General features: G+C 38.3%; 1 protein-coding gene and 1 pseudogene across 2 annotated transcripts in view; both read left to right on the forward strand.

Annotated features, from left to right (window-relative positions):
• The window catches only part of LOC148034389 (seryl-tRNA synthetase / serine-tRNA ligase), a 34663-nt gene extending 21383 nt beyond the window's left edge, over window positions 1–13280 (forward strand). The window contains exons 6-10 of one of the 2 annotated variants that reach the window (XM_087679336.1): window positions 7938–8041; window positions 8671–8854; window positions 9540–9719; window positions 9816–10034; window positions 13126–13280. In XM_087679336.1, the coding sequence (XP_087535462.1) occupies window positions 7938–8041; window positions 8671–8854; window positions 9540–9719; window positions 9816–10034; window positions 13126–13230 (792 nt within the window). In that variant the 3' untranslated portion in view covers window positions 13231–13280. Of the gene's footprint in view, window positions 1–7937; window positions 8042–8670; window positions 8855–9539; window positions 9720–9815; window positions 10035–10133; window positions 10766–13125 lie in introns of those variants that run through there. The other variant, XM_087679337.1, reaches the window with a different exon arrangement.
• Window positions 13281–22091: 8811 nt separating this feature from the next.
• LOC148034390 (protein LUTEIN DEFICIENT 5, chloroplastic pseudogene) lies at window positions 22092–22484 on the forward strand (annotated as a pseudogene).
• Window positions 22485–23132: the final 648 nt, after the last annotated feature.

Consider the following 23132-nt stretch of genomic DNA (forward strand, 5'->3'; position numbering starts at 1 on the left):
CAAGGCACTTCTTGGAAAGTTTATTGCAGTTGCTGAAGTACAGTCGCACATGGAGTTATGGCACAAGTGTCTTGGACATATGAGCCAAAGGGGTTTGTAGGCACTCTCTTCACTTGGAAGAGTTGATGTGAAAAGTTCAAAGCTTGACTTTTGTGATGATTGTATTTTTGGTAAATATATAAAGAGTCCTTACTCTCATGGAGCCTCTAGAAAGGCATGTATCTTGGATCTAGTCCATTTTGATGTTTGCACCATGTCAATAAAAACTCATAGTGGTTTCCGTTATTTTGTGTCTTTTATTGATGACCACTGACTACTCTAGGAAGCTATGGGTTTACTTGCTTAAACAGAAAAGTGAGGCATTGGATGCTTTTAAAAAGTTTTATTCTTTGGTTAATACTCAAAAAGGCCCAAAGTAAATGCTTAAGAACAGATAATGGGGGAGAGTATGTATCCAAAGAATTCAATAGGTTTTGTGGTGACAATGGGATTAAACGAGAGCTTACAACTCCTTACCATCCGTCTTCTAATGGTGTGGTTGAGCGAATGAATTGCACGTTATGTGAGAAGATTCGGTGCATGCTGTCCACAATTAATCTGTCACAATCGTTTTGGGGAGAGGCACTTAAAACCGTGGTGCATATATGCAACTGATCTCCACATCGTGCACTTGACAATGGCATTCCTAAAGAGGTTTGGTTTGGCAAACTTGCTTCATATGACTACTTAAGAGTCTTTGGCTGCGAATGCTATGTACATGTACCTGTTGATAGTAGAATCAAACTTGACATGAAATCTCATAGAGGCATCTCCATGGGTTATGGAGATGAAGGTGAAATGGGCTATTGAGTTTGGGTTCCAAGCATAAAAAAGGTGCTACGCAGCCGGGATGTGATATTCAATGAGTCACAGCTGCTGAAAAATATCACATCTAATGACTCAGATAAAAAGAAAGTTAAATTTCAGCATGATCAGTTGTTAGAGCAGCCATCAGCCACTAATAATTCAGCTCCTTTTGATGCTGATTATGACAATCGGTGTATCATCATTGAGCCAGATGAAAATGGGCAGCAAGGGGAGGTTGGACATCAGCTTGAGCACCAAAATCAGTATGCTGAAAATGAATTATAGCAGCCTGAAATTGTATTACAGCAACTTGAACATGCAGTTCAGCAGCCAAACAATGAGATCGTTGACATTCCCTTGGATGTGGATCCACTACCTGATAACACAGATCATTGGGTAAGAAGGTCTACACGTGTTAGAAGACCTATAGAAAGGTTCGATCCTTCTTTGGACTGCATTTTGCTCGCAGATGAAGGTGAGCCTCTTACGTATAAAGAGGCCTTATCATGTGAGATAAAGAAAAAGTGGGAGCTAACTATGTAGGAAGAAATGAAGTCATCGTATCAGAATGATACTTGGGATTTGGCTACATTGCCCAAGGATAGAAAAGCCATTTCTAACAAATGGGTCTATAAAATAAAATGTGTGGATGGCAAACCCAAACACAAAGCCAGACTTGTGGCTAAGGGCTATACACCAAAGGAGGGCATTGATTTTCAGGAAGTGTTTTTTCATGTTGTCAAAATGACCACTCTTCGAGTGTTATTTGCCATTGTAGCATCTATGGATCTTGAACTTGATCAGATGGATGTTAGAACTGCATTTCTGCATGGTGATCTGGAAGAAGAGCTATACATGAAACAGCCCGAAGGCTTTGTTATAGATGGAAAGGAGCATTTGGTATGTAAGCTTAAGAGACAATGGTATAAAAAGTTTGATGCCTTCATACTCTCACATGGTTTTAAAAGGAGTAGTGCAGATCACTGCTTATATATTAAAAAGGCTGATGATGAAAGCCTTATTATACTTGTGCTTTATGTGGATGATATGCATATTGTTGGTAAGCATAAAAGCCAGATTAATGCATTGAAAAGGCAATTGAATTCAGTCTTCTCTATGAAGGATTTGGGTGGAGTTGATCATATTTTAGGCATGCATGTCACACGAGACAGAGAGCAACAACTCTTATTTCTCTCACAAGAAAAGTACATCAACAAAGTACTTGATCGTTTTTCTATGTCTAATGCTAAGCCTTTTGGTGTACCTTTTTCACCTTATCTTAAGCTTAGCAAAGCAGATTGCCCAAAAGATGACATGGCAGCCATTACCATGAAGGGTGTTCCTTATGCTTCAGCTTGTGGGTCACTTATGTATGCTATGGTTGCTACTAGACCTGACATTGCTTATGCAGTGGGAGTTGTAAGCAGGTTCATGTCAAATCCTGGCAAAGCACATTGGGAAGCAGTGAAATGTATCTTACGATACCTTAAGGGCACACAACGAAAATGTATTTGCTATGGCAAGGGTATGTTGGATCTGTAGGGGTATTGTGATGCAGACATGGCAAGTGACTTGGACACTCACAAATCTACTAGCGGGTATATCTTTACATTGACGGGTGGGGCGGTTTCTTGGTGCTCTTAGATTGCAAAAAATAGTAGCACTCTCTACCACTGAAGCTGAATATATTTCAGCCATTGAGGCTTCAAAAGAAGCAGTTTGGCTTGGTCGTTTGGTCAAGGATTTTGGGCTGCCCACCAAAACACCTGTACTTAGATGTGATAGCCAGAGCGCTGTATGCGTGGCTAAGAATGCCATGTTTCATGCACGTACCAAACATATTGATGTTCAGTATCACTTTATCAGACATGTTTTGGATGATGGTCTAGTCACCCTGACTAAGATCAAATCACAAGATAACCTTGCAGATGTTTTCACTAAAAGTCTTGCAAAGGCTCCACATGAGCTTTGCATTAGACTTGTGGGAGTTGGTTATAAAGGTTCACTTATGACCTTTAAGTGGGAGGTTTTTGGGTATAAAGGCCCTTTATGCACCCTATAGGCGCTCTCCCGTGTATATATTACTTCACATATGTGAACCCACCCTAACGGGTGTAAGTGTACCGTACCCTAAGTATAAATACATTCTCACATTCTTTGTGTGTACCACACTGGTACACACCTATCCGACCACTCACTCTCTATCCTTAGCAAACACTATTCATTCTAACACATGGTGGGTGGCTCACCCCAATCTTTGGCAATCCACACACTAGTTGACCACAAGCTGCCTTGCCAAGGTACTCGTAGTTGAGGTGGCCAAACCAAGCATGCCATAGCTCAGTCTATGTTCGTGAAGAAAGAAGAAGAGAAGAAAAGGAAAGAGAAGACCATATCTTGTAGACTCCATTATCCTCATGTCTTGCACAAAGAACCAACCAAGACACTCCATCAAGAACTCGAAAGGAGTCATTATTACACTTGACTGTCAAACTAAGAGCTCAGATCTTGTTCATTGAAAGTCGATGATACCTTGAACTTGGCACATATAGCACCCCTCATGTGTGAGCCCGACCTTGCCCATCCAGAATAAGTTGTATATCGCCTTTGCCTTTGATTGGGACTAAAGAGCTGTCACCTATCAGAACTTGCCCATGCATGTGACAGAAAGTGCCACTATTTGCAATCCACTCATGAGATTCTTAGGCTGCAGTTGGTATAGTCAGCTCTCTCGAGCACAATTACTTATTTTCGTGTTAGTTTTTGGGCATTTTCAGCAGTCACCATGTATGGGAACCTTTTTTTGGGCAGGGCAGTGCTAGGTGGCAGTACAGGAGTTGGCCATCATTATTATGCATTATTTTATGTGCAGTTGGTTGTATTTATTGCTGGTTGGCCAATTTGCTGGCCACCCTACTTATTTTATTGCATTATTTCCACCTATTTATAGCTGGATGCCTGCTTGCCCATCTCACTTGTCATTCTAGGTGATGGAGTGAGAGATTGGCTTGATGAGATACTTCGACAAACCGTTTGTATATTTGCCTTTTTCATTTCAGCATTCGTTGATTGCAGATTTATGTATTCTTCTATCTCTTTTCTCTCTCCCTCTTCTTCGGTATTCATTGTCTTTGAGTCTTGTCCATATGCTTTTGCATCCGCTTCATTGTGATACCCCTCCCATTACTCTGTTTTGCCCTTGCTGTGTTGCTTGGGACAGTGCCCAACATTCCAATGGCCTTGGGACATCGCTACCTTGTTACTTTGCATGGGTATCAAGTGGTGCATTTATTTGCTGGATTTGGCTGCTTGCATGTAAGTCAATGCTGCATTTGCTTTGTTTGAAGCTTTTGTCCTTGCGTTTTTTTCTCTCTAACCCTTGTCTTTATTGGGTGGCCCATCTATACAGTAGGGTGGCCTGTTTTGGAGGTGGCGGTAGCTTCCTATTTGTCCCCCTTGTACTTCAACAATTGTCTAAATCTGTGTTTTGGGCTGGCTTGCTGACGACTTGCTGTCTTGGATTGACTCTATACTGGTTGGATGGACGTTTTCCTCTCCATGTTGACATTTGCTGATGATGATGTTTGATTGCCACTTTTGGGTACAGTGAGCTTTGCTCATCATTGGTTCTCATGTGATAGATCCCTTTGGTAGGATGGTTGAAGGTGGAGAATCCATGGTCATGATGTGTGAAACAAGCCTTCCTCCTCGGATAGGGTGGTAAATAACTTGACTAAGCACTATTTACAGCAATTAACAAATCCACAAAATTGAAATACACACTTTACCATTTATCCTGGAAATTGGACACCCTATTGGCCGTCAAAATGGCGCCCCTTTCGGTATTTATTTAACTTAATTAAAGAAGTTGATGTACAATGGGATTCTCCCAATCCCTTTCGGTATTCCAACTCTCCTTGCTGTCCAAAATGACCAGCAAGTCTTCAATCTGATACCCCTTGATTCGCGCAGTCAATTGGTCTTTACTTGCTTTGATGGAGATGGAAAATGCCCCAAATTTATTGATTTGCTGGTCTCTTCTCTTGAATTTGACTAAAAACATCTTCAGCCCTACTGAATCTAAGTCTCCCAATCCCTTTCGGTATTCCAACTTCCCTTGTTGTCCAAAATGACCAGCAAGTCTTCAATTTGATTTGCCCCTTGATTTGGATAGTCAATTGGTCTTCACCCCTTTTGGTGGAGATGGAAAATGCCCCGAATTCATTGATTTGTTAGTCCCTCCACTTGAATTTGACTAGAAACAGCTTCAGTCTTGTTGCGTCCAAGTCTTGGAGCTTCCAATTTTTGGCATGCTTCTCAAGGTTGTTGCTAAACCCTAATTTTTGTTGCAGATTAAGATTTACAGCAGAGAAATCTGAAATTTCTCAGCCTTTGGTGATTTTAATGCTGTAATCTTTGAAGCAAGGTTGTAGAATGGTTGGGAGATGAGAGAGAATGTCGAGGAGAGAGAAAATTCAGACTTTTTTTTACGAAGAACTAAAGAAAATCTGTCATTTATTGCTGCCCCTCGGTCTCGATAGCCTGTAGATGTTGCTACTTGTTGATTGGTCTTCGCTTGCCCTTGGCTGCCCCAGAAGGTCCTCCAATGGTTACAAATCAAACCAGCAGTATCTCCTCTCTCTCTCTTGCAGGCTGAATCCACTAAAATGCCCCTCTTCAGTTTTTTAAGACGTTTTTCAGTCTTGCATGGGCATTTTTGACAAGTGGCAGCCTTCGCAAATGATTTTTTCAGCATTATTCATAATTAAATATCAATTTTTAGTTTTGAAATATTGAAAATTAATCTAATAATTATGATATCCAATAATTAAATTGGCTAGGTAACTTCCATTCTCGAGTGTCTTTGCGCCATCTTTGATCATCAGATTGGCGTTAAGTATCATTAAACTCCACTTCTTTAGTGTCACCAATTGACACTTATGCCCAAATGAATGACCTAGGCCAACAACTGGCACCAAATACCACCAAGTACCTGTTTGGCATAACTTATAGTAACTTTTGCCTTTGACATCTGTGGTTTTCTTAGGTCTTAGGCTCGCAAATTTACTCTAATTCCAGTTACACCTTATATGTGCAACATTCACTTAACCATGTGATTAAAAATTAATCCACATGTTAAGTGAGGTTTCAAAAATACATGTCCTCATGATAGAGGCACCTTTGGCTTTGGATTTTGCTCTATCAAGAGATGCAATTTGTTGCATCTTCTAAAGAGTTGCACATTTCCACTCCCTTACATGACTCTATGGATAGAGATTCCACTAGAACAATCAAGGAGATCATTTGTGATACCGCTTCCTCCCACCCCTTGTTAACTCATCATTGGAAGGTCACATTTGGTACTTGCTTGGAGTATTGTGTTTTCCTCCCTTCATAGTAGCCTAGTCCTAGATACCTTATTTGGCACTCTTGGCGAAGCATTCCTTCTTCAACCTATTCAAAAGGTGTCATTTATGAGTTTTTGGATTCCCTCTCCTAAGGGGGATAAAGGGGGTCATTGTCCTTTTTGAACATATGAGGATTGCGTTTTGCTCCCTCCACATGCGGAAATTCGGATGCCATGGCAATGAGCCTTGGCCTTTTTTTCTCCTACCGTTTTCAACATCAACACAAGATCTATTGCATCTCCCCAAGTAGGGTATTTTTCAGGTGTGAATTGGTAGCTGCACCTTTGGCATTTTGTCCAACTAAGAGACATGAATAGTGTGCTCTCTTTCAAGACTCAAGATCTGGCTTAAGATCAGGCACACTTCCTTGTGACATAATTGTTCTAAGTAGGGGCATACACACACACACACGCACACACACACATCTAGCTCATGGAATAATCTCCATTGGTTAGGTCAAACTAAATGCTACTAAGCATAACTTAATGGAGAAAAAGTTTGAAGGGGCCTCGAAGTATGTTCTACAAGTTAATAATGCTCAAAATGGGCCAATGTCTTTATATATCACTTTGCATCTTAGCAAGTACTAGGAATGTGGAAGCTATATTCTAGCCATTTTGCAGCTTTACTGCTATATTGTGTAGAATTTCCTTCTTGCTAAACCTTTGAACTTAACCTCTTCTCTTATCTTGGCCAACCCTTGTGATCATGTAACCTTGTTTCTTGAGCGAAAAAGATTCAGAAGAAATTGTTTTAGGAAAAGGTGACCAACACAAGGTAATAATTGAAAAAGATAGAAGGCATGAAAATTAAATCATCTTTCCTATTCTGATGGCCATCTTTGAGACCATTTTATACGAAACTTTTAATGATCCTAATCAAAATCATCTCAAAGTTTTAGAAAATTGTACCAACATAATTCCAAATTGATCAAGACTGTCAACTTTCTCAATAGCTTCAAATAGCATTGCCGAGTGCTATTATGATCAATTTTTATGCACTTTTGAAAAATCCAAATTTTGTAGATAGTAAATTTATACTCACAGCATGTTTCAAATCTGTGACTGTAAAGTCCCAGCAAATTTTGGTATTATATGCATGTGTTATATTGAATAAATAGGGCATGTGCCACACAAGATAATGTTTAGATTCTCTTTCAGTTTGCGAAAAGGAATAAGTGAGTGTTTTATACCATGATGGAATAAGATGTCACTCCAAATGAAGTCTTTATTAGGAACCTAGACAGCACTCCTATATGTTCTATTTTTAAGAACTTCCTCCTGTTAGTAATTCAATGATGACCAGGAGAATATTATGTCATGATTTGGAACTATTCTATTTAGTTAGGCAACCATTGTGACAATTTCATTGGTTAGTGCAGCCTACCCCCCATGTGCACGTGCTTGCGTATGTGCGTGTGCGTGCGTGTAATCCTTAGTTTGTTCCTCATCCTTATTGGTTGACAGCTCTTACATGTAGCGGTCTTAGTTGGTTGTCTTAATCTTGCTTTCTTTAAATTTCTTTTTGATCTCAGCCTCATTGGCAAACACCCACACCACCACCCACCAACATTATGTGTGCACATATTTATGCACGATCTAATAACTTTGGATTCTCTAAATATTAATGCATGATTTAATAACTTTTGATTCTCTAATTCCTGGTCAACATCTTTAAATACAGGTGTCTGGTGAAGGTGATGACAAGTATCTGATTGCAACATCGGAGCAGCCACTTTGTGCTCTTCATCGTGGTGATTGGATACATCCTACCAAGCTTCCTATCCGGTAAAGCCAATCTGGCTACTTAAGTTTTACCTAGTGATTGGGTGTTGGTCTCTTGAGTTTTGACATGACACTTCAGAAAGATTTCCCTGGAGTCTCGAGCTAAACCTTCCAATTTGTTGATAATAACCACTTTATGTCTGTAAAGATAGTAGATTTGTTGAATTTAGCCTGTGGATACCTTGTTGGTTAAATAAGATTTCCTATTTCCTTGAGCGCATTGTCTCTTGAGCTCAATTAAGAAATAAGTCTCTCCTTGAGTGGTCCATTTTTCATCTATGTTGTTCTAATGGTCTGCATTTAGTTTTATTTCATTCTCATGAATTCTCAATATCATGTTGACTTACTATGATTCCATTTTTCTGGTGTTAAGTATCATTGCTTTTAAGATTTCCTCTGATCCTAGCAAACTGAGGCTGCTGAGTAATTTGTTGGATGTGAAAAGTGCATGGAAATCAATACTCAACTCACTACTACTGTATTTGTTGTGTTTAGGCTTGGATGGTTTTCTTATAAAGATTTTGTTAATTAAACCAACTGAAATGTTACATAATTCGATGTTTGTCTAATTATAATGTAAAGGAGATGCTAGACTATGCAATCTTGAATTTATAAGAAATGATGAGATGCAGGTATGCTGGTTATTCGACATGCTTTAGAAAAGAGGTGGGAGCACATGGCAGAGATACCTTGGGAATCTTTCGTGTGCATCAGTTCGAAAAGGTGGAACAATTCTGTATAACAAGCCCTATAGGAGATAAATCTTGGGAAATGCATGAAGAGATGCTGAAGAACTCAGAGGAATTTTATCAACAGGTAGTAGCTTCCTAGTCAATTCTATGATGACAACCAGTTCAATCTGGTGGATGTGCATAATATATAGCATCCTTTATGAGAAGATCACGTATGCAGATAAATGTGGCGTTGAGGTTGTTCTCTATTTGAATGCATCATTGCTTTGTCTCCGTTTCTTTTATATGTATGGGAGTGCATGCATTGCACAAGGTTTGTTAGATGCACATGCGTGGGAAATACTTTGGCTTTGGATGTCTTGAGATTGAATGTGGTTGCGCATGCTTGCACAGGTATCCACCCATAGGGAAACAGCAACGGATAGACAGATTTACTGCCCTGCACAAAAAAGGAACAAAAGAACATAGGTCTAAAAGAGAAAAGTATTACAGTTCTTCTAGGATTTTCATAAAAGAAATGTCAAAGTTCACTTGATTAAACCTAAGAATGTAGACATAATGGCTGCAATAATTTGTCTTTCATGGTTTGTGTTTTTCAAAGGTGTTGTTCTCCAATGAACAAGCAAATATCAGGAACTTAGGAAGAGCTGCTAATGTTCCTTCAGATAGGCAGTATGGATTCAGAATCTCATTTCTGGGCACCTTAGGCTATGGCATATTCAAAACTGATTCATGACATCTAATGCTTTGAGTTTGGCCATGAACTTTTGTGAGGGTGGATTGTAACTTTTTATCATCTATGTTTTCAGCTTGGATTGCCATACAGAGTTGTTTCTATAGTGTCTGGTGCATTAAATGATGCTGCAGCAAAGAAGTATGACCTTGAGGCATGGTTTCCTGCATCAAAAACATTTAGGGAGCTTGTTTCCTGTTCCAATTGCACTGACTACCAGTCTCGAAACCTCGAGATCCGTTATGGCCAGACAGCAGTGAGTTTCAACACCAATTTTAGTATTTTATTTTCATTCTGTTGTCTTTTTCTGTTTGGGACAAGTCTGTTGAATTTTCAGGCTTCTTAATGGCAGGGGAATGATAAAGTAAAGCAGTATGTCCACCTTCTCAATTCTACACTAACAGCTACTGAGAGGACAATATGCTGCATTCTAGAGACTTACCAAACTAAGGACGGTGTTGAGATTCCAGAGGTTCTACAGCCCTTCACGTGTGGCGTAAAATTCTTGCCATTTCAGCAGGAAGCAACCCCTGCTGGCAAGGGTCCCAAACAAAAAAAGTCAAAACCACAGGTTTGAATGTTTTTGTATTCATAAAATAAGCTTTGCCTTTGACCAGATCGATGAAGAATTGTTTAAAAATGGTCCTAAACTTTGTGTGTCTGAATATAGGATAACCTTTCAGCTAACGAGTCAGTCATCACAAATGGTGCCACTCAGTAACCTTCCGCTGTCTTAACTATTGACACATTCTTTAGTACTCTGTAGTTACCCTCGCTGGTTGCAGTAAGCATTATAAATTGACAGCTGCACTTTATATGGAAGGTTATTTCAGTTTACTACAGGAATAGGCCATTCCAATAATATTTTGGAATGAGCTTGTAAACTGGCGTCACAGAGGCCTTCCAACTCAGCGATTCTACATCAAAGAACATAATCTAGTCATGATTGGGACACAGACTGCAGTTTTTGATGGTCTGCTGAGTATGGTCTAAAACTGCTTTTTGTAGTACTAAAGAGGTGCAGTAGATTAAATTTCTCCTCAATTACCAAGGGGCCATGTGAGGGACATCTGACCAAGTTGTAATTGTTTGATTATCATTTGCAATATTTTAATCATGTTGTGGAGGGAAGTCATCTGTAGTCCATGATTCGAGGGGCATAACTCAAGATTTGGGTGGGAATCATGTATACCAGTTGTGAAATATCCAACTCTTCATGTAAGGCGGGAACCTTTTTCAAACCAAAGTTTGTCAGACAACAATATTCTAGGTCAAATGGTTATTATACAGGCTGATTGTGTTCCCATGGTGGTTGGGGATAGCAATGCTCTTCTCGTATTCGTTAGCTCAAACCATAAATATGTTTTATACTAGTAAAGGGAACATTGTGTCTCACTTGTGTTCCCATGGTGGTTGGGGATAGCAATGCTCTTCTCGTATTCGTTAGCTCAAACCATAAATATGTTTTATACTAGTAAAGGGAACATTGTGTCTCACATCAGGCACATACTAAACTTTGTACAAAAGATGCGAATTTATAAAAAACAAAGAGTTATTTTGATAACAAATTTCCTAGTATGCATGTTATACTTACCTTATTGACTAGATATAGTTCTCGAGCTTTGACTGTGTGCAGAAGCCAAAATCTTGCTTGTGATTGCTTTCGCTCCTTTGAAGTATGATTTGGCCATGTTTCTTTTGGGAGGGAGAGTGTATCACATACAGTGTTCCAGGAGCCAAAATATTGCATTTGATTGCTCTGGCTCCTTTGAAGTAAGAATTGGCTATATTTCTTGGTCGGAGTGTTTAACAACAGGCATGGAATTATGAAAAGATTTTGGTGTTTCAAAAAGTACATGAATTATGTTAGGGTATTGTTGTGGATTGCTTAGTATGTCTTGAATTATCAAGTGTGCATTGTTTGAGAGGAGTTATTTCCTGTCAAGCATACTATGACTTGGATTGCTGTTGCAAGGAAAATAGGTTATAAACTGACATGACCATAATTAAGGATGGCATGTTTGTAGTGTAGTCAATCCTTTATTGTTCTAGTTGCTTTTATCTTCCCAATAATTACATTCTCTTCATTATGCTTTCTATGCTCATCCTCAATATGATTACACACCTTATATCCAATTTATGCCTGTGTGGACCATTGACTACTGAAATCTAGCTACGCTGATTCCTCCAAACATACAAGCCACCCATCTCTTGATGATGCCTTATTCATAGGTGGATATCACAATGTGCTTCCAATTTTATTGGTGTTTCTCCACTTAAGATGGAGAAGTTAAACAATGCAAGAAAGGAGGGGAGAAGCGTTTAAGCTTGATGTACACAATGTATAGGCTCTAATGCACCATTGTCTAAGACATCAATCTTTTTGTCCACTTTTAGTAGTAGTAAAGACTTTTACAAAACTTTCTTACCATGAGGTTAGCTTTTTTTTTTTGGAGCGAAATCTCATTGTTCCTTTTCATCTATGGCTAGTAACAAAATAGTGGTAGTAGTTAGTGCCTACTGCTTGACTCCATGACTTTGTGCTCATTGTGACTTAGTCTATAAGTCACTAGGAAATGCATGGGTGTTGGCAAGGGTTAATAGTTTCCCTTGATAGTGTATTTGTCCTTAACATAGATAACTCATGGTAGTGGTTGGATTTGTAATGTTGTAGCTAAAGTGCATATTTAAGTGTGTTGAAGTCGCGCAAGTTTCATTGTTTTAGGTTATTTTGGTCATTTACAGAAGCGAGGTGGTGCTTATTATGCAACTTTTCATTCAAAGAATTTATGATATACCAATTGATGCATATTAGTCTCTTTTGGGATCCAAAGACCATTGGTCATCTTACACATTGGATGAGGTTGTTGACTTCACTTACGTGGCTTGGTAAAAATCCATGGAATAATTTCAAAATAGACCATAGTATATAAGAAAATTAGGTGACCTTGCTTTTTCAAAATGAATCACTTTGTAATCCTTAAGGAACCACTTAGAATTCTAAAAAAGATAGAGACCCTTATTGGAACTTTGGTTTGATGCAGCAAGATTTTTCTTTAAATTGATGTAATGTTGAATTCCATACTAACCCATTGAAGTTGCCACTTACCATAAAGTCGTAAATTTTAAAGAAGTTCAATGTGACAAGGTTTTTGGCAAATAGTTTCAATCTATAAGTTGGATGGCTTTTGTAGTGTCGAGATAGATTTCATTTGAGATAGATGATGTGCCTTTGCCAAATGCTTGAGAAATTGTGAGATCATCAGTGCATAGGTTTTGTATTAGCTAAGTTTGTTTACTAGCTATAATTGCAAGTTTGGCCACTTTGTCTTTTTTTCTCTGTAGTATTGTAAGAATATTGCTTTTTAGGAAAGTGAAAGTGCAAATCTTGGTGTTGAATACTAAGAGATCAAATATCCATGTGTGATGCATAAATAAACATAATTGTGGCATAATTACTAGCTTGGCGTAAGCCAATAAAAGGCAACACATTGATTGATAAAAGCTCAACACAAAACACATCAATTGACAATTGAAACGGGTGAAAAAAGTTGCATGGTAGGACTCTTCTAGGATGTTCCCTAGAATTGGGATTGCTTGCTTAACCTCAATTTGGGATTCGAAGAGATTTCGTGTGTTTGACTTGTACCTTTTTTGTTGAGGTTTTCGTAGACATATGTAAACAATGGGCTTTTAGTGCATACTACAAAATTTGTATCAAGACGCTCTTATGCAAGGGGAAGATGCATTTTGAGTTCTCTAAATAATATCTAATATTCTTTATGTATAAGATGTTTGTATGTTTAAAACAAATGAGTTATTTGCAATAAATTTGCAAAAGGAAGGTTACAAGTATTCTTGTGATTTATGCCTCATTTTTAGGTTATGTAAAACACCTTTGTAAGTAGTAATTAGGTAGTATGTGTGCCCTTTCATTAAAAAAATAATAGTTTTTAATAGGATTAGGTTAATCAATGCCTATGTTTTTAAAGGGGAGAATGAATTTGTACAATAGATGGAATATCAAAAAGCAAGTGTAGATTTGGTACATGGTTACCTCAGTATATGCTCTTATGGGTAATGCTAATGAATTGAGCTTACTTGAGATTTGCATTATGGATTGTCATTGGATTGATTTTGAGTTGCTTATGTTTGATAAGGTTGGTTAATTTAGTTAACTTTTAGATGTCCTAATGTCTATAGTTATTCTCGAATCAAAGTTTTTTGTGATTGCCTTCCATTATCACATAGTGCTTGGTAGCTACAACAATGAACAAAATATATTGAGATTTTCAAAATGAGATACATGTCTTTTATGGTAGATTATCTGAATTTGTAGTCTAATTTGTACTAAAGTTGTTGACATGAGCTCATGTTAATTGAGCTACTAGCAATACATAATATATATTGAGCATTGTCATTATAAAACATCACATGGTTATGTAGAACAAGAAGCACATGATATGGAATGATTATTCTATGCAACACATATTGATCTAGGCTTCTATACAAGAGAAGGTAACCACCAATTCAACATAAAGGAGAGTAAAGTAAAGACCACCTAGTCCTACATGGTGTTTCAATACACCTTTAAGATGCTCTCCTCATAGACCTTCACTAAGGTAGACCCAAATAATGACAAGCATGCTAAAAGTTGAGATTGGTTATATTTGATTAATATGTTAAAAGTTGAGTGGATGGTTGAATGGATTGCTTTAGAGAGAGAAAGAGTGTTGTATTAATATAATTTTAGATGCCTAAGAGGCTTATATGTCAAAGTGACATACATCAAAATTTTAGTTACAATTTACTTTGGGGTGCCATTTGCACCAAAAGGGAAATCCACAATGAGATACTAATGGAATTGTTCCTTTGCTCCTTTGGAGTTGTAAGAGGAAGAATCCCAAAAACCTTTGGTTCTCAAATTTTATCGCTTGTCACGTAGGGCCAAAACCCTCTTGGAATAGATAGTAAAATTTGCCTCAAATATCATAGTATACCATAAATGATAGATGTAATGCTCCTCTACCTATGGCTCTCTCTTAGAGAATTTGCATATGGAATCTTCTATCTCCACACCTTCCCATTTTCTTGTTTCAACCCTTAGATGATATGTTGACATACATATATGCCCAATAGTTGTATGTAGACCATGTGGTAGATGGGTATCCATATATCTCAGTTGAGTGATGAAACAATTCTTAGAGAGTTGAAGGAAGTGATTTGGAAACATGCCACCCTTGTATTGTGTGGAGAGAGAGGTCTAATCCAAGTTCTCAACATCTAGTCTCAATATATTTGCTTTGATCACATTGTTTAGCTCTAATTGATTGAGCTAGAGTGTAGGGGAATTTAGATTGTAACCATAGGGGGTTAATCTCTCAATTTGCAAACCATGAAATCTCATCCATGTACCCATCTATGCATACTAGCAATGCCCCCTATCAATTATAGCTGCTTATTATTTAGATGAAGCCAATGCTAATCATTGCATGTATGGAGTAGGGCCTCAACCACCATAGGTGTTGTCCCCATCTTTGCTTCAATGATCTCATGTGGGGTTGAACTCTTTGCTTGTATCATACATGATATCATCATGACCAACGATCGCTCCATATGTTCCCATCCATCATAAAACACCCTCTCGGTCCATCATGATCTTTTAGTGGGTGTATCCTCATATGATAGAGGCTTGGGCCCCAAATGCTTGCCCCATATAGGAGTGTAGGTGTGATCATTGTATGGAAGAGCCATATTTTGGTGCATAGTTCATGTATCTATATGTATGCACATTGTCTCTCTAGTGCACATAATGCTACATATGCTTGTGCTAGTTGAGCCCCTCTAATGTCCAACAGAATTGTGGCCCTTTGAAGTAACTCCCAAGTATATGTATTCTTTGAAAGTCTCCATTGGCTCTTCATCAAAAGTAAAATGATACTTGTCATCCAAGTGATTAAGGTGTTGAATATCATAACCTTGGTTTTCTCAAGATTCCCCCTAAGGTTTCCCGTTCACAGAAAGCTAATAATGCATCTAAGTGTATTTGTAGTCCCTTGGATGATTCAGATAAAAGTACAACATCATCTATATAGAGCAAGATTAATACCCTAGCTAAGTTGGCTCCAACCCCTCCTTATCTATCAATATAATCTAAAACCTCATCTATATAAATGCCAAACAAAGTGGATGAGAGTGGACATCCATGTTTTACTCCAATTTTGATATTGATAGAATCTCAAGTATCTCTAGGAGTTTGTACTTTGTATGCCGTTCTTTTATATAGAATAGAGATACTTCATTACATCTCCTTGAGGACTCCAATATTTTGTAATCTTTCCACGAGTTTGGCACATGACATTGTATTAAGTGCCTTATGAAAATCCACAAACCAACAATATATAATTTTTCTCACATGCTTGCTCTTCCTCAATAATTGTCCTTAGTATGAAAATATGGTCTAGTGTGGTGTATCCTTGTCTAAAATTAGCCTAATCTATTGATCTCACGCCATGCATCTTTGTCCATTTGCTCAAGGATTGCTCTACAATAGATCCATATATATTAGCTAGCATGTGGCCAATCATAATGTTCTTGTAATTATTGGGTGTCATAGGGTTTCCACTCTTGAAGAGTGATACAATTGTATAGTATGACCATCTAGTTGGAAGTTCCTCACAAATTGCTCTATTGAAAATATGAGTCAACGATGGTGATAGAATATCATAGGCATGTGCAAAGTGCTTTGTTAGTAAGCGATCATGATCATGAGTTCTATTCTTTAATCTCCATATACCATGTTTCACTCTCTTCTTTGTGAAAGGACTATAATGTCAATTTATAAATTGAGGGGAGGGGCATAGGGTTCCAACCTAGTACATTGTAAAGCGTGCACACATATCCATGCTAATAATCAAGTCTAGTAATATGTATATGTGGTATATCATTTGACTCATGAAATTTTGTCCATGCTCTTTTACTCTCTTGTCTTGAGAACATAGAATAAATCTTTGTCTCAATCTAGTAAAGTGTTCCATTTTTTTTCTTGTCAAAGCATCTTAAGAGAGTCCGATCATACCCATGTGTACAGACATTAAGTGACACCTCTCACTAAAGGCATGCTCATGTCTCTTTGCATATCATGCCAACCACTTTGTGGGGCTCATCGTTGTGATGGCTTAGTGGATGGCACAATGTGTGGGAAGGCATGGGTTGCTGAAGTATGTTTGGTATCAAGTTTGGTAAACCAATCAAATAATCAACTGAACTCATTTCCTTCTTATTGTTGTAGCATGTGAAGCCATCTTATCATGGCTAATGTGAAAGTCCATTAAGAATGGCTAGATTATGTGCACTCCCTAATGCTAGTAGATGTGTTCCATATTCCGTCAACTCTTTGCCTTGGGCCGATTTGAATAATTCCACCTCATCTTGTGATGCAAGTTTATTGAACATTTCATTACTTGTGTCATAGAGAGTAGATTGACTATTTCTTGTGTGAGTATTGAAGTCTTATACTAGTAAGACATTCCTAATGTTGTTGAATCTCAAAGGCATATAGGATAAAAAGACATACCAAAGTCATATTAATGTCCTTTTAGAAACCCAAAGTCATATTAATGCCCTTTTAGAAACCTCGAAGGCGTACATGACAAAAAAACACATACCAAAGTTTTTAGTTCCAACCCACTTTGTGATGCCATTGACATGAAATAAAACCCATGTGAGGGTGCCATTAGCAAAAGAAGAAAACCAACTACTATAATTATAAAAGTTATTGAATACATCATGACCCAAGAGTATCTTAATCTTGAGCTTTCTAAACTCCTAGATGATGAGTTTGTCACTTGGATAAATTGCCCATTTTCTTTCTTTTCTAGTTGTTTTTATCTTGTAATTTCAACTTACACATGCTTTGACATATGTTTGTGCAAGTTCATTTATGATCCATACTTTGGTTCCCTTGAAACATTTTGGTTGATTTAATAGTTCAGGACTTTATCTTCCATACTTCCAAACTCCAAGTTTCTTGATTCTTTACTTGCTTGATGATTCTTCATGGTATCATCCACTTGAACCCTTTTTTTCCCCCAAAAGTGGTCATAGTTTGGTCTCTAGCTTGTAAGTCTTTGAGCATCCTTGATTCTCTTTAGCAACTAGTTCCTCTTGTGTTTCTTCATGACATTATGTAGAGAGGCCTCCTAAACATGCCATCCCTTAGATAGAATATTTAGGAATGCAATCTTCTTTTGCAATGTCTCTTTATTAATTATTGAAATGATAGTTTTATCATATCATGTTAATTTGCCTCATTTCGCATTTAATTCCTCTTATAATTTGTCCATTATTTTCTTAACCCCATTTTCAATCTCCTTATTGGTTGTAACCACCCCTTTTCCTATCTCTCCCTCTAGTTCTACAAAGTGCATAGCACTTTGGCAAGTAAGTATTTCAATATCACATTCTTTGCTTGAACTCATTCATGCAAATATTCCTCTCGTGGGATTGATTCTCAATTTGTCTTCGGTGGTTATGTTGAGATTTTCGAGAAAGTTTTTAGGCACATCTCACTATTAGGGCAAGAGCTCAAGTCTAACCCTCACTTGTAGATGCTGCCCTTGTACCCTAGGGGGTAATGATAAATGAGATTAAAAATGACTCAATTTATCATGTGAACAAAACTTTACCAAAAAAGGGCGGGGAAAAGGGGAGGGGTAGGATGATATAACTAAAAAAAGAGAACTTGATAGGATAGGCTTGACTATGACATTTGGTTGAGATATGACATGGGAGGGGTTTGAACTACAATTAGACTAGTCGGGCATGCTTGCAATTGGCTATTGTGATTGGATAGACAGAGGGGTTTGTGTCAAGAAGAGGACAGGAGAGAGAGAAGAAGAGGAGAGAGAGAGAGAGTGCAGAAGAGAGACAAAGACTGCAGGAAGAGAGAGAAAGAGAGTGACGAGGAGGGAAAAAGACTAGAAAAGGAGAGAGAAAGACAGAAAGAGAGGAAGAAGCCATGAAAGCTTGGAGAGAGAGGTGAGGATGAAATGAGACTTGTATTATAATCTAATGGTCTAAAATTCAAGTCCCTAACACCTTATATACCAGCCAATGTAGCTAGTATTTCCCCATTATTAAATCCCCCTCTTTTACATTCCATCCCCACGCGAAGGTTTTTTGCCCTTAAAAACAATTTGGGCACTTATGATAACTAGGCATGAGCAGATCAGAGTACTACTCTGTTGCATTATTACATGGGTATACTAATGAATGAAGAGGTATTATTGCGTATGATGGGTCATTGTGGTATGTACGATACATGGGCCTTATTGGGGAATTATAAAAATGAATTTTTGACCTAAATAACTTGAGTAAATGTGCAAATAGTGGATATAACAAGCTGTTTACTATAGGGCATTGCTATAGTAAATCTGTCATAAATTTCTGTAGGAGACTCCGATCGAGGCATGCTACACATCAAAATGGAGCTCTTGGTAAGTGCTTTCAGCTCATGTAGGTTGGGTTTGGTTGTTCAAAGTTAAAAGTAAAATCTAGTGTAAAACAGTGAGCTCTCTGCAATCTTCCTTGCACTAAAATATGGCCATAGATAACCAATCTTCAGCCAAAAGAGTCTACCAAAAAAAGAAGGATGTTGGTCTAAATGAGATCCCAAGCAATCCATTATCCTCCTGGATCAAAAGGTATTCCATCATAATGATTGTCCAAGAGAAGAGAATGCCCATCAACCACATACTCCAATCCACCCGAATCAAATGGATACAATGAAGTATCCCCATAATCAAGTCCATAATCACATCCATAATCTCTCGGATCATAGGGAAGCACAATGCCATCTTCATATTCATGTACCCTCATATCATATATTATATCATCATCAAACATATGCCAGTCATCATAATCGTGATTAAGGTACTCATTATCAAATGCGTGCAATGGCTATTGTAAACCTTGATTAAGAGTAAAGTGATGCTCAAGAATATCATCATGAGGTTTCTCCAAGAGTCTAAAACCTTCAGCATAACCATCTACATCTATGAGCGGCTCATGTGATTCATAAGCTAAGATGTCATCATCTTGTACATCTAGCTCTTCATCATTGTTCCCTTCTTGTACATCTTCTTGGTCTTCTTGCTCATCTTCTTGTTGATCATGTTGCTCATTATCCCAGTCTTGTTGTTCAGCTTGCTCATTGCTCTCTTCTTCATCATTAGCATTTGGAAAAGAACTCATCATTACATTTGGGTAATTATGAGGTATGAACTGATTGGGATATAGGATACCATGGTAGTTATGAACTTGTTGCTGATCAAAGCTAGAAGAGTACTGATAAGCATGACCATTATTGTCACGTCCATAAGAACTGGGTTTCTCAATTAAGAAAGGTTCACATGTATAATCATGACTATGTTGCTGAAAAGGTGGATGCTCATACGCATAAGCATGTTGCCCATAATAGCCATTCTGCTGCCAAGATTCAATGGAATGATACTCTGCATTATGACATGGCACATCATATCTATAAGCATTAACATTCTGTCCAGCATGTTGCTGCTGTCTATATTCATAAAGATGCATGCAGATCATAGTGTGTACCATTAGCATATACACGTTGGTCATAAGCATAAGCATCGGGTGCATAATGCCCATGAGAATACTCATCATGCTATTGATAATACTCAGGGTGATGAGAATCCATACTTGATTCAAGTCTTGCTCTATTGTCCTTGTCCGCCCTCATAAGAGAAATATATCGATCAATTAAAGCTCCAAGTTTGTCAGTATTAGCTTGTGTTTGAAGCCAACCTTGTTCACTAAAGCTGGGGCTATTGATCTCACTTGCATTGTAATCAAGTTTCTTTCATAATCTTCTTGTTTGATGAGCATCAGCAAAGTTGGATAACTTCTCTATTTCTGTTCTTGTCTTCCACAAGGTGAATTGCATCAATAAGCTATGTCAATTGCTAAGATCAGCATTGATGCCTCTAGTAGTAGCTTGTTCATCTCTGTCAAGTACCAAGATCAGTCTTTAGCAATAAAAAATCTGGCTCAAAAACTATTGCAGCATGGTCAAAGCTCTAGGGTTGCACAATTAGTCAACAATTCACCTTCCTTAATATCATTGAAGCCATTAGCATGTCCTTTCTCTAAACATGATAATCTTATCAGTTAGAGATCTAAATGCAGGTAGTAGTGTTTGAGTAGCCTAAGATCTTAGTCTCTAATGCAACTCGGATAGATATGGAAATATAGCTATCTCTGGAGGGGGGGTGCTATAATTTTAGCAGGTATTTGTTGACAGCAACACAAAGATTGTTGAGCTTGTTCTTTTGGATGAAAATGCCCTTTGGCAACTTTGATGCCTCAGTGCATCTCGTCCCTCTAGAGTGTTACAAATAGCGACCCAGCTTTGTGAGAAAGCACACTAGATCTTTCTTTTAACCTTCCTGCAATGCCAACATTAGAGTATATGTCTGCAATACCATCATCAGACAACATGTCTGTAATGCCATGCAATCACACTCAATATCTCTTGGAATTTTGATTCATGCAAACTCCACGACTTGTATTTAGCTAAAGCATATCTTAATAGTACCGATCCACTTTACATTTGACATTTACTAAAGCCTCCCGTCTGCTTGATCGACTGTTAACTTGCCACCATAGTTCCTCTTCATAAAGTACCTCCAACAAATTGAGAATCTAACTTTCACAGGCCTATAGTTTGCATTCCAAATAGTTGTGGCTCAGAAGAAAGTACATACAATAGAGAAAATGCTATCCCTGAACAGTCATGTAAGGTGTCTAGTGTTCAAGTAGGCCAATGCGTATCAATGCTGCAACTCCACACCAAGCATTTGTTGTTTCCAGCAGACAACTACAAAGGCTTCATATCCATCACAAGCATACATTACTCCTCCATATGCTTCACAGATATTTGCAAACAACATTGATCAACGAATAGGTCCCTGAATGCAGTTAGGGACACCAGAAACTGGCTATGAGCAGTCTATAAGAAATGTATTGGTCTGTTGTGTACCGCTTTCCCTGCTGAAGGAGGTTACCAAAGGACATTCTTCTCTAGAATTGAAAATGGAATTCTGTGGTTGGCTTGTTAGTCCATAAAAAGATGACTTGTTTGAAGTGATCGTACTCGTCAAGTAGTACATTTGGACTTCACATATGATTTTCACAAACTAGACCTATTTTTGGCATCCATGATGTCTTAGGAGCCTGGGTTTGCTGAAGAGTCTGATGTAGATAGTGATAGAAAACCAGATCTTTCTTTCAAACATGCCCAAAAGTTTGTCATTGCAGATGATACTGATGTTGAACCTGCTAGCCTTGATACTGACAAAGATCCTTTTGAAGATTCTGAACTTTACATATGACTTTCACAAACTAGACCTATTTCTGGCATCCATGAGGTCTAAAGAGCCAGGGTTTGCTGAAGAGTTTGATGCAGATAGTGATAGCAAACCTATTTCTTTCAAACATGCCCGAAATTTTATCACTGTAGACGACACTGATGTTGAGCCTGCCAGCCCTGATACTGAGATTAACCACACAATTGATGCAACAACTTATCTAGCTTAGAGATGACCTGATGACTTTGTTGATAGCTGGCCATGAAACATCTACAACAGTGCTAACATGGGCCTTCTATCTTCTGGCAAAGAATCCAGCTACCACAACAAAACTTCAAGAAGAGGTTGATAACATTCTTGGAGACAGGTTACCAACAATAGATGACATGGAAAAGCTTAAGCTAATAAGGCGAGTTGTTAATGAGACATTACGCCTATATCCAGAGCCACCAATCCTAATAAGACAAGCATTACAAGATGATATGATTGGAAATTATCATATAAACAAGGGCAATGATGTTTTTATCTTTGTGTGGAATCTGCATCGATCTCTAGAATATTGGGAGGATGAAGATGAATTTAGGTTAGAGAGGTGGCCTCTAGATGGGCAAGCACCAATTGAAGTACTGTAAAATTTTAGGTACTTACCCTTCGGAGGCGGCCCTCGAAAATATGTTGGCGACATTTTTGCGACATATGAGATAATGACAGCTATTGCCATGCTGGTACGGCGTTCCAATTTGCAATTGGAGCACCATGAGTGGGAATGACAACATGTGCAACAATGACAATAGGTGCAACAATCCATACAAGAGAGGGTCTGCATATGAATGTAAGACATAGTTCATGGCTTCCAGTCAGTACCATCGCAAATCCAACCTTTCATGTTTCGTGCTTCCAGCACAAGCTCTTTGATAAATCTTTAACACAATCATCCAATTCTTCCAAGCATTCACCTATATCTTTGCATTGAGTGCCATTCCTGTAGCCATCCCCCCTATAACCTTGGGTGTAGTTACAAGCATAAGCATTCACCAGTGTCTGTACTCCAGGTAGAAGGACAACGTTGGGCACATCCACACATTTGGAGTGAGGAGCATAGGCATAGTTGGAATGGTTAGGAAGATTGCTATAGTTGTAACTTGGATCATCAAATCCTCAAGAAACGAGAGGCGGGAGTAGAACGCAGTGTCCTCCCCCTCTCTTCGAACCTCGAATCCAGGAACGCAGTGTCCTCCCCCTCTGTTCAAACCTCGAGTCCTCAAAAATGAGAGGCAGGA

Source organism: Lygodium microphyllum, chromosome 6, assembly GCF_053477565.2.
Source record: "Lygodium microphyllum isolate KBCC chromosome 6, Lygodium_microphyllum_v1.1.10, whole genome shotgun sequence".
NCBI lineage: Eukaryota > Viridiplantae > Streptophyta > Polypodiopsida > Schizaeales > Lygodiaceae > Lygodium > Lygodium microphyllum.